Source organism: Argopecten irradians, chromosome 2 (genome assembly GCF_041381155.1).
Source record: "Argopecten irradians isolate NY chromosome 2, Ai_NY, whole genome shotgun sequence".
Lineage (NCBI taxonomy): Eukaryota > Metazoa > Mollusca > Bivalvia > Pectinida > Pectinidae > Argopecten > Argopecten irradians.
In genome coordinates this window covers 34206870-34222317 of record NC_091135.1, presented here as the reverse complement: position 1 = coordinate 34222317, position 15448 = coordinate 34206870, and the positions used below count along the sequence as shown (strand labels likewise).

Below are 15448 nucleotides of genomic sequence, written 5' to 3'. Positions count from 1 at the left end.
AAATCCAGATTTCGGGATACATAAAATGTGTTATTATAGTGTACTGTCTGTAGTTTATGCAAAATATTGTATTTTTTTCTGTTACAGTTATGGATGACGAATGTACATGTATGCCATCGGACAGGCAATATTTCGTCAAATATATCCATAGAATCGCTTGATTGATGTGGAATATGCACATTGAGATGAATCCTTTAAATCCTTTTAGCAACCCACAATTTCTGCAAGCTTAAAATACCCCTATAGATATTATCCACGGTGATACAACGGGCTTAATAAACTGTTAAGTTCAGTGCAGATAATTGTCAGAAATAATTAATGATCTTAGTTCCCGACCAATGAAGGGACTAATTTCACTGATAAACTTAAAATAATTGAAATTTAAATTTAAATTCAAAGCCATCCTGAAATTTTGTTTAAATACAAGTGAATATAACATCGTTTTAATAGATCGAACAACGTCTTAGAATGTGACGTGACAGTCGGGGGAAACTGAGTACATGTGCATGTACCTTCGATATATGAGTAGTGCCTTATTATGCCATAGCCATCGAAAAGCAAGTTTCGAACAATTAGGGGCAGCATGCCAGCTGACGCCTGATTCACAGGGATATGAGAATTAGTTACACTTTATATAACCATGGACACACCAGAGTGCCCACAGACCATTTTAGATGTTTTAGTGGCTAGATAAAATCAAAGTACTGAAAGTACTGCTGCGGTAAAACTTCTGGATGATAGGAGTTGATTCGAGTGTTAAAGATTGATAAGTCAATGGTTATATTATCAGTATAACTGCAAATTGGAAAACGATCCAAAGGAAACAGGACTCAAACTAAGGCTGAAAAACTAATACAAATAATTGTTTTTTTTATTTGGTCGTAATAATTTATCACATTGATTTATTTTCTCACATTTTGTACAGGTCAAGTTATTCTAAATACACATAATGCATTTCAGTGCAGAACCTTCAATCAAAGAGGAAGTATTTATGTTGTCAAGTTTATATAAAGAAAAGTTTCAGCATTATGGTGACTTGTAATGTCAAATTAAATTGATTCTTTTTGTTAAAAACTAAACTAGGCATTCTTCAGATATCAAGAAAAAACTTACTGGTTATATTATATATAATCTCATATAATGTTTAAGCAATACCATACACGTATTTGACTTTTAATGACTAATATGAATGACATCAAGGATTTCCTGTTTAACAAAAATGTATCTAGCAAGTTTAAAGAACACTATACTATCTAAAACTACAAAAATTAATGGTTGTCAGACCGTGTAACATATATAACTAACGTATATTGTCATAAAGGATGACTTTCATGCTTCATAACTTCACTAATACTACTTTGGCAACATATCAGGGAGAAAGAGGGGAAAGAGAGGGAAAGAGAGAAAAAAATCTCTGTCAGCTATCAGCTGTATACCGGTATATGCTTTATCAAGTTTCAAGTACATCAATGTATATATATTAACTATAAAACTAAATAACCTGAGTTAACTAAACAACATGTAAATGGCAGGAAGGATGTTTTTTGTCAAAACATGTTAATATTTTTTCTCTATGTCTATCAAGTTTGTAGTGCATTACAACATATATTCTAACAAACGGTAACGGCACGAGTTACCTAAATGACAGATATTGTCATCAGTGTCCTTTTCTAACTACAATTTGTAAATATCTTCTTATTAAACATTATTTAAAGTTGTTCAGCAAAATTTGGAGCAAGGATAGGTCCAACATTCGGATCGCAAATTCACTCAGAAATTTTACTTTGACATGATAATTTACTTTGAAATTTGACTATTGGTTCCAAAACTGTTTTCATAAGGCTTGAACATGATAATTTACTTTGAAATATGAATATTGGTAGAAAAACAGTTCTTATAAGGCTTGGTTCAAGAAAAACATAATTGTAGTATATGATTTAATGAAGGATAGTGACACGCTTACTTTTTACTGTTTTGATGAATTGATACAAATCTATCAGATTAGTACTAATTTTGTGGAATATCACGGTTTTATTATCTGCTATCAGAGAATACCTGAATTCGACTGACTCTGAAATATGTCAAATTTGTTTCCTACTTACAATAAATATTTCATATTGATCTGTACAATGTAATGAAAAAATAACATACTCCTACCGGGAGGAGAAGATGGGAAGACTTAATTAGTTCAGTCGAATCATTTGAAATGGGTTGATATTTCTAAAATTTCCTTTACAGTAACGAAAATTATAAGCTTCAGTGGTTTCAATATATATTATAGCAGATTCACTCAGCAATTTTACTTTGACATGATAATCTACTCTGAAAAAAAAACCCATTGTGTTACAAATTATATTAGTACATTTGCCTAGTACAGAATAGTACGTACATGTATTACAATTTCATTTATATTTTAAACACCTCCGAAATTTTTCATTTAATTTGCATAAACAACCAAACGATAAGATTTCGTTATAAAATGACACTTAACCTTGTGAGTGTGTATATATCCAGAGTTAGATGTAGATTTTAGTATTGAGGAAATAGCTGAAGTAATTAAGGCTCTGCCTAAGGGCAAAGCTGCTGGCATCGATATGGTTCTTAACGAATACTTCATTGAATATAAAAATATGTTTTTACCAGTTTTGTTAAAATTATTTAATACCATGTTACAAATTGGTTATTTTCCAGAGTCATGGGCCCAAGGTGTCATAATGCCTCTGCATAAAAAGGGGGATATTAATAATGTTAACAATTATAGAGGTATAACGTTAATTAGTCATTTAGATAAATTATTTACGTCCTTGTTAAATAAGCGCTTGTTAAAGTGGAGTGCTCGTGAAGATATTGTCACCGATGCACAATTTGGTTTTAAGCCTGGGTTTGGTACTAGTGATGCTATCTTTGCGTTGCAAAGTTTAATTATTAATTCTATAGAGCAAAACAAACGACTATATTGTGCTTTTATTGATTACAGTAAGGCTTTTGATAGTATTAATCATCGATATTTATGGCATAAACTTTGGAAAAGTGGTAGTAGAGGGCGATTGCTTAATGTAATTTCATCAATTTATGATAATGTACGTTCATGCGTGAAACTAAATGGTAAACTATCCGCCATGTTCGATTTGCATGTCGGTTTATTACAAGGGGAATCTTTGTCTCCCATGCTATATTCTTTATTTGTAAATGATATGGAAAGTGAATTTATAAACTCGGATTGTCAAAGTTACCCCTTACAGTTACTTAACCTTTTTATGCTAATGTATGCAGATGATACAGTCTTATTTTCCGAAGACGCTACTGACCTCTAGCATATGCTCAACTGTCTACAGACTTATACGGTTAAATGGAATTTAAAAGTAAACACAGATAAAACAAAAATTGTTATATTTAGGAAAAGGAGAAGAATATTACCTGGTGAAAAATGGACTTTCAATGATAAATCTATAGAAATTGTTGATAAGTTTTGTTACCTGGGTTTGGTTTTTAATTTTAATGGAAGATTTGCTGTAGCACAAGATACATTAGCGTCTCAAGGCAGGAAAGCATACTTTCAATTAAAAAGAAAAATGAAAAACTTTAGCCTTAACACAGAAACAAAATTATCCTTACTTGTTACATATGTTACATGCATATTAAATTATGGTTGTGAAGTGTGGGGGCTAGATGTTTCGCCCCAAGTTGAAAAAATTCACCTCCTTTTCCTTAAAGACATACTTAATGTTAGAAAAACAGTCAATACATCTATGGTGTTTTTCGAAACGGGTAGATATTCATTGTATGTTCAACGTAAGACAGCTGTTATGAAATATTGGTTAAAACTATTGAAAATAAACAATTGCATTCTGAAATCTTGTTATGATGCACTAGTCGAATTGAATAGCAGAAAACCTAATTGTAAAACGAATTGGGTCTATCATATTAAGCACGAACTTTGTAGTTTGGGATTTGGATATGTTTGGAAAAATCAATGTGTTTTAAATAGAAAATCATTTTTTGCAAATATACCACCAACGTATTAATGATGTTCTTGTTCAAGAATTATATAGTGCGTTTGATGTATCTCCTAAATGTTATTTGTATAAACATATTGTTCATAATTTTTGTACACAGTTCTATTTAATTAAGCCTGTAAATCATAAATTCAAGAAGTTTTTAAGCCAATTCCGTATGCAATGTCATAGTCTTAATATCGAATCCGGACGTTATAATAATATTCCTAGAAATCAAAGGACTTGTTCATTATGTGATAAAAATGACGTCGAAGATGAAGTACATTTTGTTCTTCTCTGTCCGGCATATTCTGAGTTAAGAGAAAAATACATTAACAGATATTTTTATCATAGACCAAGCGTGCATAAGTTTTTAGAATTATTCTCTAGTAAAGATGTTGAAATTTTGCATATTGTTGGGTAACTTTTTGTTTCGTGCAACAGAGAAAAGAAAAACTCTGCTCACAATTAATTAAATGATAAAATTGCTTTGTATTTGCCGTCAGCATCAACGTAGGTTCTGTTGTGATCACGTCTTTTATACATATGTAGCTTATTAGTATACTGAAATATTGTCCTCCGCCATCTTATACTTGTATACATTGTATGTCATATTATAATGATAATAATTGTACTGTTCCCTATATGCTTGTTATGCATTTGGATGAAATAAAATCTTGAAACACTTGAATCCTCTAAACAATAGAACAGCCATCTCTAGATCACTGCTTATTGTTTTGATGTGGTCATGATCAATGTATCACACCTTCACGCTTGGCTGCGCACTGCTACAGATACGAAGAGATGTATATATGGGGTGGTTATCTATCCTTTAATCTTTGAAATATTTTTCTCGAAAACCCAGCTCCCTACCGCTCCGAACCGCTGTAAATGAAAATTAATGTGTATGAGCAAGGGACGTCAGAAACATTATATAAACATGTGTTGAGAATATGTATAACAGTATTTACATTAAAACCTATCTTTTAAAACCACCCAGTGGTCTGAGTAAAAGTGGTCTTAATAGCGAGGTGGTCTTAATTCTGAGGTGGACCAGGTTTCTTCTATGATCATGACGATCAAGAACAGAAACTCTGTATCCTAGCTGATCGGTACATAATATATGTACTGTATTTTTGTTTCAAAATTGAAATTTTATGAAAAATGCAATATACATGTATATATAAATGTATATTATATATATATATATTTTTTTTTATTTTTTTTTGTTCAATTTTTTGCATTTAACACATTTACAAATACATGGGACATCAACATAAACTTGACATGACATATACATTACATTTATATAAAAAAAACCCATAAGAAACATAACATAGCATGCTGAGTATGTACATGAACGTGTGGGGAAAAAAACAGTTTGATATATTTTGGTTAAGATAAATTTGCAAAATTACTATATTTGATCAATTAGTTTTGTCGGCCATTAGAATCTTAATCATATCATATTTTAATGCATGCGTATCTAATCAAAACCAATAATTTACAAATATTTTTTTAAAGTTTGATGAATTATGGACATATAATGACTATACCATTTATTTCTAGAGCATAGACATATTTTTTTCATTAAATAAAGTTAATGGTGTGTGCTTATTTAAATCTTAAACTGAATTTCACTGAAGTAATTGTTGACAATCTAAATGAAAATACTTTTTCTAGACATTACTTTCTATTATGTTTTAATTATAATTCAAATACATATCGTTAGTTTAATCAGAGATTTAGATAGTAATTAAATTATCTATGTCTCTGGTTTAATTATCACATAGTATCACCTGAGGTAAATGAGAATCTATGTGTTTTAAAATTGGTATTGATCTGTGTAAATTATTATTAATATTTACGGAAATCGATTTTAATTATCCCGCCATGTGCAATGATTGGTCAAATAATAACTTACGATCACAATCGGTAAAGTGTTTGAAAGACTACTGTGCAATAGTCAAGCGTACTTTTAACTAATGCAAAACACCGATTGTTTACCGCAACAAAATAGATGACACATCTATTGAAATAAGATGATTGACGTACGGTACTTCATAAATATCTGAAATAAGATCAATATATCTCATACATTAAAGAATTTTAATTCCATTGGCGTTACACGTATGAGAAAGAACTGCCTAAATCGTTCGATCTCGCCACCAGGGCTATCGAAAGAACGTTGCATTACTTGTGGTTTCGATCACGTCAACTGCCAGCCTCCAGCGTCACAAGTATGCAAATGATGGCGATTAACACTCTCCTAGTACAGGTAGATAATCTGATAATTAGGTCGACGGAAACAAAAGACTGACTGATGTACCTGCGGGTAGTTGGTCACGGGTTGCTGCGTGCGGGAAGGTGAGGCACAGCGAGGTGTGAAGTCACATGTGCCTGTGGTCATAATCAAAGGGTCAATTAGTGTTAATTTAATGGTCGTTGGGACTATGAAAATTGGTCGTAAAACGGAATAGCGGTGTGATTGTATTTCTGAAGAGAAAAAAAATCGGAACTGAAAATAAGTGGCCGTAGTAGTGGGATGTTCGTAATTTAGTGTTTATGCTATACAGTACATGTCTATGTTTGGAATAAACTTTTGGAAAATAAAAATAAAATCAAACAAAAATAAATATAAAGACAAAATAAAAGAATATTTTCAAGCATGGTGAATTAACAACAAATAAAAATATGAAATAAAAAAAATAAAAGTAAGCTGCCGTCGACAAGGGTTGAACCCCGGACGTCAGCATAGAAACCTCAGGACTTACCACGACACCACTTGTATATGTTCTTTCCTTGTGAATATTATTAACTTGATAATGAAATGCAGTTCACTAAATTTTCTTATTTTCTTCGCAATCCACTTAAATTGATATTGATGCTGCTAAATAAGTTTACAGAATGATTCTAAACTAGTTTATATTGTATCTGGGTGCAAATTACAACTACATATACCACAAATGTGTGGTTATTCAGTTTATTCTTCACGACACCAGCCGGGGGGGTAAAAAGCTAGTTCCGGAATTGCGATCCCAATACTGGTAAAACCAAGTTTTACCGTAAAAAGTAGGTAAAAATCATACTCTATAGTTTGGTATCAGTGTCATAGTAACTCGGGCTACCTTAAGCTTGCTTGTCGGGACATTACTCAGTTGTCTAACCGATTGGGGGCCCTACGCTTAATGTTGTCATTATTCAAGAATGCTACATATGAAATATCAATACATATATAAATCATTCTAAAGTTGGTGTAGCTATCATATTATTTCTAAACGAGTGCACAATACAGGAGCCTAAGAATTAGTTAAAGGAGAGTGGCCAAGTGGTTCAGATGTCCTGACATGTTACCACAAACCCCTGGATCGCGAGTTCAAAACTTTCTTCCCTATGTATACAACTGTATACAGTACAAAGAGGTATGATTTTTACCGATTTTAATCTAGACCCTTAAAACATATAATATACATTGCCATCCAAAAGGTCTGTTACAAGTGTCTAAATTCTGTATAAAATCGTTTTGACAAAAATCCATGTGTAACAAAACTTTTGGAGGGCAGTGTATGTCCAATATTACGAGTTTAAGGACATATGGACCATCAAGTCCCTGTGGTCAAGGAATACGTCCTTATAGAGAACAACCAACTAAATAGTTTTACATAGACCACAGTGTTAAACTTTGATAAAGTTTTGTACTGTATTATTAAAACAAAGGAATATTAGTTAGCTATTGAGTTCTATCAATAAAGTCTAGGTTCTCATATAACACTAGATAGAACAAAAATGGGTCCTTCTGCTCAAACTCCAACCAGGGTAGCTATATTGAAATCAGGCGCATTTTGCGCTAAAAAACCTGAAATTCTAATATTTTACCTATTCATTATCAAATTGATATTTTGAACTTAATTCTCAATATGAATTTCCAAATTCATTTTATAGTTATCTAGGAAAAATTGCCTGTCAGAAAACATTTTTAATTTGAAATTCATAATTAGCCAGCCATTCAGCGGCCGGGTTAAACTCTATCCTGGGTCCTGGATATCCAATAATTAAAACAAAGTATTAACAAATAAAATATCATGATCATGTACATGTATTACAAATACAGTATGCATAGAGTGGTATAGATGAATAATATCTGTATACAAATGAATAATTACATAATTTACAATAATATAACAGCACTTACAAATGTAAAAATAGATATACACAGTATCATACAAGAATATATCTCATTCTTAAGTTTTTACTTACAGCTGGATTTGTTAACAACAGGCAACTCAACGATCACCCAAGTTCTGATACATAATGACACAAAGATGTGTTAAATCCTCTCCCCCCTGCACACATAAGGCTCTTGACCTCAGTCAGGAAAACATGACCCCTTTGTGAAAAAGGATCTTAAACTGCGGTGAAATAATAAAAAAGAAATGTTTATATAAAGGAAGTGATCGATTTGACTTTAATATTTGAAGAGTATTTAACTCCATCATATCTTGAGTTCTGAAGAGTTTTGAGCTTTTAGCTATTTTGGCACACCCCCTCTATGTAGTTTGGCCCTCCCACAGCTCCTTGGATGGTAGGACCATATAATTCACAAATTCACAACGTGTATGTCTTATGCCATAGAAGGTTTGTGCACTGTAGTTATGGAGAAGTCGAAAAGGTAAATTGTTAGATAGAAGCTTTAAATGGCATTTAAGCAATATTTCATCAAAAATTATGTATATTTACAATTGTATATCACATGATATCATGGAACATTTGTCAATGGCAAATATAGATTTACTGTCATGGTCGAAATAATATAATTTGTAAGTTTGTGCGTTATATCTGTATACATTGGTACGAATTATTTTTAAATTCCTAAGATTATAAAATCATCTCTCAATTTTCCTACCCTTGACTGTATTTATATGAATTTGTATTGAAAATGCATTAAGGATATACTGTTCAGTTTGAATATGTAGTTTGTTGATTTAATTGCTATAGGATGGTTGCTTCAGGGTGTTATGGGTACGATATTCTGTCAAACGATCGTGGGGAGCCACAGCAAAACAATATACATGTACATATCTACACACAGACATTAACTGATGTAGTAATATGCTACCAACTTGTAAATGTGACATGAGTAAGATCATTTATTTGGCATTGTTCTGAATTATACATGATCATGATTAGAAAATTAACCATGTACATTTTAATTAACCATGTACATTTTAATTTACCATGATCATTTTAATTAACCATGTACATTTTAATTAACCATGTACATTTTAATTAACCATGTACATTTTAATTAACCATGTACATTTTAATTAACCATGTACATTTTAATTATCCATGTACATTTTAATTAACCATGTACATTTTAATTAACCATGTACATTTTAATTAACCATGTACATTTTATTTAGAATACATCAATATGTGAGCAATTTATGGCAAAAGCCAAAATACAGATATGAAAACATGAACATGATGTCCAATGATGTATACAAAACATTAACATTACAATTATACAAAATAAACACCAATAATCACTTGTGTAAAATGAAATGTCATGTTTTGCCTAACATGCTTAGAAAATAGAAGGAAAACTTAGCTGATATATGCTGCTAGATTACAACTTTTAACACAGTAGAACATTGCACGGTAACTAGTAACAATGCAAAGTATACATTTATTAGATCACTGATTATAATCCTTCACCTACATTGGCCATTCATTTGTTTTATTACTTTACACCATAAAGACTACAGCTTAATTCCCAGAGTCACTCAGGAAATTCGGGGTAAGACAGGGAGATGCACCCTAATAAATCAACTTGTTCACCAGTTCTAGAGTATACTTCAGTCATTGTATAAATATGTCACAATAAGACTATTCATGCAAAGGATAATAGCATATAACATATGGTCAAGGACATTTAGAGGGATATATCATTCATTATACCAATATTGTAATGAATAAGCATTTTCGTTTTCTCCTCCTACTCACAACTTCACAAATACTCTTTCTTTGCTTCAATTTGAAAAAAAAGTTACTTTTGAACAGGGCTAGGTTGATCATTTATATAACAGGATCATTGGGTTGCAATGAATACAATATATACTGGTTTTTTTATACACAATATGTTGAAGAAATTTTTTTTTCCCAACAAGATATCAAATACAATGCTTCTTAAACAATTTACATAATGGGTGAAGATAAAGACTATCCTAATATATGGCCTTCAGTGACCTTACACATCAAGATAGGAAAAGTGGATCAAGACTTCCTAAAGTTGTTATTGCTTGGTATTTTGATGACTGTTGTAGGTGAGATCTCTTCATTAAATTGGTTGCTATGCCAACAATGCCTACTAGTAAATTTTGAGATTTAAGACAAAAGAATTAAAACGAAAATTTGCATCAGTTCTTACAAAATTGAATAAGAAATAAACAGCAAAAGAGCTAATTCTGGGACTTTGCAAAATATTCATCAAACAGAAAGTTGTCAGTATATATATACTATTGGAAAGTTCTACATTGTATATTACCTTACATGTTAAACGGTGATTTATGTTTTTACTTTTCTTAGCTCTTATGCTACAAGATGTTAGGAACAAGTCCAAATTAATTAAAATATGCGAGATTAACTTCTGGTCACATTTTTAAGATTGATTGAAGAGCAAAAGGAAAATGTTCTTAGAAGGTTTATGTATTTCAGTGTAGGGAAATTATTATTAAAGTAAAACCAACAATAATAAATGAACAGATATAGATGAACAATTGATAGAACATAAGTATCTGATAAACTCATTCACCCCTGGAGACACATTTGAACTTTCCTATTTCAAAGGCTGGAAAAGTTCATTATGGATTTTCAGGAGTGATTAGGTGAATGAGTTTTGCTACAGAAAAAAAAAGTAAAAAATTATCTATTTTACCAAGTTATAAAAACAACCAATATTATATCCAATCATGAATGTCTTAAGCATTTTATTTGGTGGAAATGGTGTTTCAATAATCATATTTAGATTATCAATAATAATATTGTACCGGTAATCAAAACGCTTTGGTAAAGTGTGCCTCCCTGCTCCACCCCTAATTTCCTGCATGTTTTTTTCTAACATAATGAATTAACAAAAAACATAAATAATGTTTTAAATGAAAACAAGTAAAGACCGACTAAAAGCCATCTTCTCTTTTTACAATAGCGAGGAAGAATAATCACTTTTCCATTTAGGCATTTTTGACACTATTTATTTCACCAGGAAGCAAAAGAAATACTTTATTGTATCTTAGGAGAATTTAAACAATAAGATTATTTATTTGTTTCTTACATCACGAAGTCAAATATCAATAGTAAGATTATGATGTACAAAACAAGTCTTTGGAAACATTTTCAATTAAATCTGGGAGACAGCATGTCAAAATACACCGGTGTACTTGCTATAATTTGAAAATCACAACCAAATGAAATTTAAATTCTAAAAATATGTGGAAAAAATGAACAGCTTTGAGGTTAACACATATTAATAAAATATTTCTGTTTTAATTCATCACCTATTTTATAACTATGGTATAGTAATTAGGAGGTAAACTTTACAATATTCTGTTGTATTCACAGATCAAAGATATTGTAGGTGTTCCATTTTTATTTGAGCTGACTTAATTTTAATTAGACAACAGAAACATGCATACTACACACAGTTACCTGTATATTCGATACGAACAAGACATTATTATATATTATATACATGTATGATGTAATATGGAAAATATATCAACAACTTGTTTTATATATTTTGATATAATATATGAATACATGCATTTACATATAACCTTCTAATATAATATAATCTTGTGTTCTGAGATCTAAAGAGATATAATCTGAAAAACAAATTGTACATTACATTTATTATACTTATTATTGTATAGTTAGATATTTCAAGTTATTATTATTTATTCAAAATTTTTGCTATTTTAACTAAGAATTTTAAAATTGGATTTTAATGTCTTTAAATTTTTGAGGGGTGCACATGGCTTTCAGGATTATATATGATTACATCATTTCTTATATTTTACTGATCTAATTTCCACAATCAAAGCAAAGTCGGTTATACTGTATTTAATTGAAAACAAAATTAAACACTAATTGCATTTATAATCTGTCACCATACTGATTTCTAGTAAAAACGAAGTATCTTGAAACATATATCAGCGAATTTCGCTGAAAATACACTGTAGAATTGAAAAATATTCAATGTTACTTTTAGGATTTCCAAGATATTTTATTCGAATAACCGGAGTCATGTAAAAAGTTTATTAAAAAAAACAGAGTTGAAAAACAATGATAAAGAAGGAAAAAATAGGGCACATGACATTGTAATGAGGTGAGGTTGAGAGGTGAGTTCAGGATGTTACAAGGCTGTCAATCTTGCTCTCTGATTTTTCAACCTTGCCTTGCAATCCTTCAATCTGTCTCAACCTTATCTTGTATAAAGAGAAAATCCTTGCAAGTACTTCACTTTGGAACCACACGATCACATGTCACAATCTTGTGATCTCGAAAACTTATTTGACTTGAGGTTTAAATCATGAAGTCACAAAAATGAGACATGACAGTAACTGGCCACCATTTTTAAGCCATGGTTGAAAACTATTGCTTAAGTCCCCATTCCTAAATATATGTAATAGTTGACAAGTAAGGGCAGTAACTCTAGTTTTAGTGTCAGATTTTCTGGGAGTAGCAAAATGTAAAAAATTATTTAAATTTCTAGATAAAGAATTATAATAATTATTTTAATCAGAATGCCATCGGTGAAATAATTTCCTAATTCATATTCATAAAATAGAGGATATCAGGATTATTTTTTTTAAATGTTCAATCTGTATTTAGAATCAAATTGCTGTGTTCTGAACTTCAGTTCTCTTTAAAAATCTATTTTTATATATTTTGAAGACATTCTACATCAAATCTTAATATGAAAGATATGGACATAGTTAAGTTTACATTTTCACTCACCCGAGAAGTTCTGCTAGGAGAACCCAGGGTTGTCATAGTGACTAGGAGAGGACATGGCCATGGCACCCTGGCCTCCTCCTCCTCCGAGGTCTGTTGTATTGTTCACATTGTCGACTGATTCCCAGCTAATTGGTCCTGAGACACTTACATTACCGTAGGCGGATACTCCTGGAAAATATATAACAGGATATATTAGGTTTAGATTATTCTTGCTTCACCTTTTCAAAATAACCAGGTGTATCTAAGGGCATGTCAGCTAGCCTTGAAGGTTCTGGACAGTCAGAATACCCAGTGAAAAATCACAGGACTACAATCAGTACCAGGAAATTTCTAATGGATAATGGTGGGTGAGATATCCCTCAACATCTAAGTCGCAAGTGGAAACCCACATGAAGCAGTTGCCAGGTATTGATCACAAGTCATTGGTTTTTCTCTGGGTACTCTGGCTTTCCTCCAACTGGATGTTAATATGACTAGCAATTATAATGAATTTCTATAGAATTTTCTAAGGTGAGTCCAAAATGCTTATTTTCAAATTTAGTGAGTCTCATTTAAAAGAAATATAGAGAGTTCTAAAAGTTTTGATGACTCCCACAGGAAATTCATGAGTCCAGGATTGGTCTAGGCGAGTCCTGTATATCCCCAGTTAAAATTGTAACTCTACCTATGTTCCATCTGCTAAAATTGTTAAAGGCCCATTACCTTTTCGAAACAAAACAAAAATAAAAGATTTATTTAAAGTATTTTTTTAAAAACAATCAATGATAGCGTAATAAAAGATACATTGAAACAAAAAGATAAAAGATTTATTAAAAGTTTCTTAAAAACAATCATTGATGCTTAAAGTAAGAAAAAATAGACTGATGACCTAAGAAAATTAAGTTTACAACACCATATAAATGCAAGTTTTCCTGCATGATCTATGTCAGTATGTGACTTGCATTATAAAAATAAACATTTATTTATTTATATTTTCTTATTTTATTTAATTAAGTTGTTTAGCTAATAACTTTTGAGACTCTACAAAACTATCAATCTTGCTTTAAATTTGCATACTAAAAATCAAAATCAAGCTGTTTCATTAAGATACATATAGTTGGCCTTTAATCAACAGATGATTTTTTGTTTTACCTGTTCAAAAAACATCCATTAAAATTTGAAGTACTGATATATGTACAGTGTACATACCTGTTCCCATAACACCAGTCGTTATTGTTGGAATAGCGTTAATTTCTGTCCCTCTCATAGCACGGCGCCGCTTCCTTATGGCTCGACAAATTAACAGGATACTAATTATTATCAAAACAGCAAGTAGAGCTACTGTAATTGCGGCTATAGTGTCAGTAGAGTTGTCTCCCCCTGCATCGGGAGGGTAGTAATCCCTGGGAGGTCCATTATCGGGTGGGGGAGTAGACTTTGCGGAGGGATCAGACGTTGTTGGTAAGGAGTTTGAACCATCCTGCCCTTGATTTGAGCCAGGATCAATGACATCACGCTTTCGCCTCATTTATATTTGAATGTCAAGTTATCTATAGCCGTACTTTACCGTACTGTCACAACCAAGCATAGCTTACAAAGGTCATCGTCTACACATTTATATGTAGTTAATACATTACTTATTCTAAAGTCAAATTTGAAAATAATCCATTGTATTAATTTGGCATGGGAGATGCAACTTCTGAAAGGAAAAGTAAGAAAAAATGTCTGAAAATCAAAATTACAAAAATAAAAATATCTACAATTACATGTATATATATATATATATAATCTGCTCGTGCAAAAGCAGATATGAATATATTTGAGGTTTTATTGATCATTCAATCCTTTTCTACTAAGGAAGTTACATATGATCATGTACGTACAGTTATTGTAAATTTTGTCAGCTGTTAATAATAAAGTTATAAAGCCCTTCAATACAAGTATCATATAAAATCAATGAAGATATTAAGTATTTTCAATGATTAACTCACTTTTCAGTTGCTTTACCTTCTTAAGATTCGGGATCAACAGCAATCACATGTTTACAAACTTTGACCGGGTTTATTTACCTGTATCATTTTCACCTGCACAGGTAACCGGAAGTAGTATTTTAACCAGCGCCACTAGTACTATACGGTGTATATTGAAGGACCGATAACTCTTATATTTTGAATGGTAGGCCTTTATCAGGCAAATTAACTTAATTACGTTTATAAAATGCATCACTAAACTTAAACCATTTTTCAATCTATTTTAAAACAATAAATGACAAGAATGAAGTTAAATTAAATGTATAGTTATAGATCTACTTCTTGTTTTAATAACATTATAATCAATAACTGTATTTTTTTAGTGCAGTTGGTATGTACATTCTTTGAGAAACACATTGATAGATCCTAATATAATATGTAACTTATTCTCAGATCCCTGTGGACAGATCTAGAAATGCGCTAGTA

General features: G+C 31.2%; 1 protein-coding gene across 2 annotated transcripts; it reads right to left on the bottom strand.

Annotated features, from left to right (window-relative positions):
• Positions 1-8041: 8041 nt before the first annotated feature.
• LOC138315253 (uncharacterized) lies at positions 8042-15092 on the bottom strand. Of its 2 annotated transcripts, none has more exons than XM_069256131.1 (4): positions 15000-15092; positions 14202-14691; positions 13014-13181; positions 8042-11878 (listed from the first exon to the last, which is right to left on the bottom strand). In XM_069256131.1, exons 2-3 carry the CDS (start codon positions 14518-14520, stop codon positions 13027-13029), a joined length of 474 nt encoding a protein of 157 aa, XP_069112232.1. In that variant the 5' UTR covers positions 14521-14691; positions 15000-15092; the 3' UTR covers positions 8042-11878; positions 13014-13026. The 2 variants fall into 2 exon arrangements, with proteins under 2 accessions (XP_069112232.1, XP_069112231.1); XM_069256130.1 differs by having other exon boundaries at positions 14984-15085.
• Between the last annotated feature and the right edge of the window lie 356 nt (positions 15093-15448).

Coding starts and splice junctions, on each gene's coding strand:
- LOC138315253 (XM_069256131.1), bottom strand. CDS start 14,520: ATGAGGCGAAAGCGTGATGTCATTGATCCTGGCTCAAATCAAGGGCAG. Junction 13,182..14,201: donor GACTGGTGTTATGGGAACAG/GTATGTACACTG, acceptor TATATTTTCCAG/GAGTATCCGCCTACGGTAAT.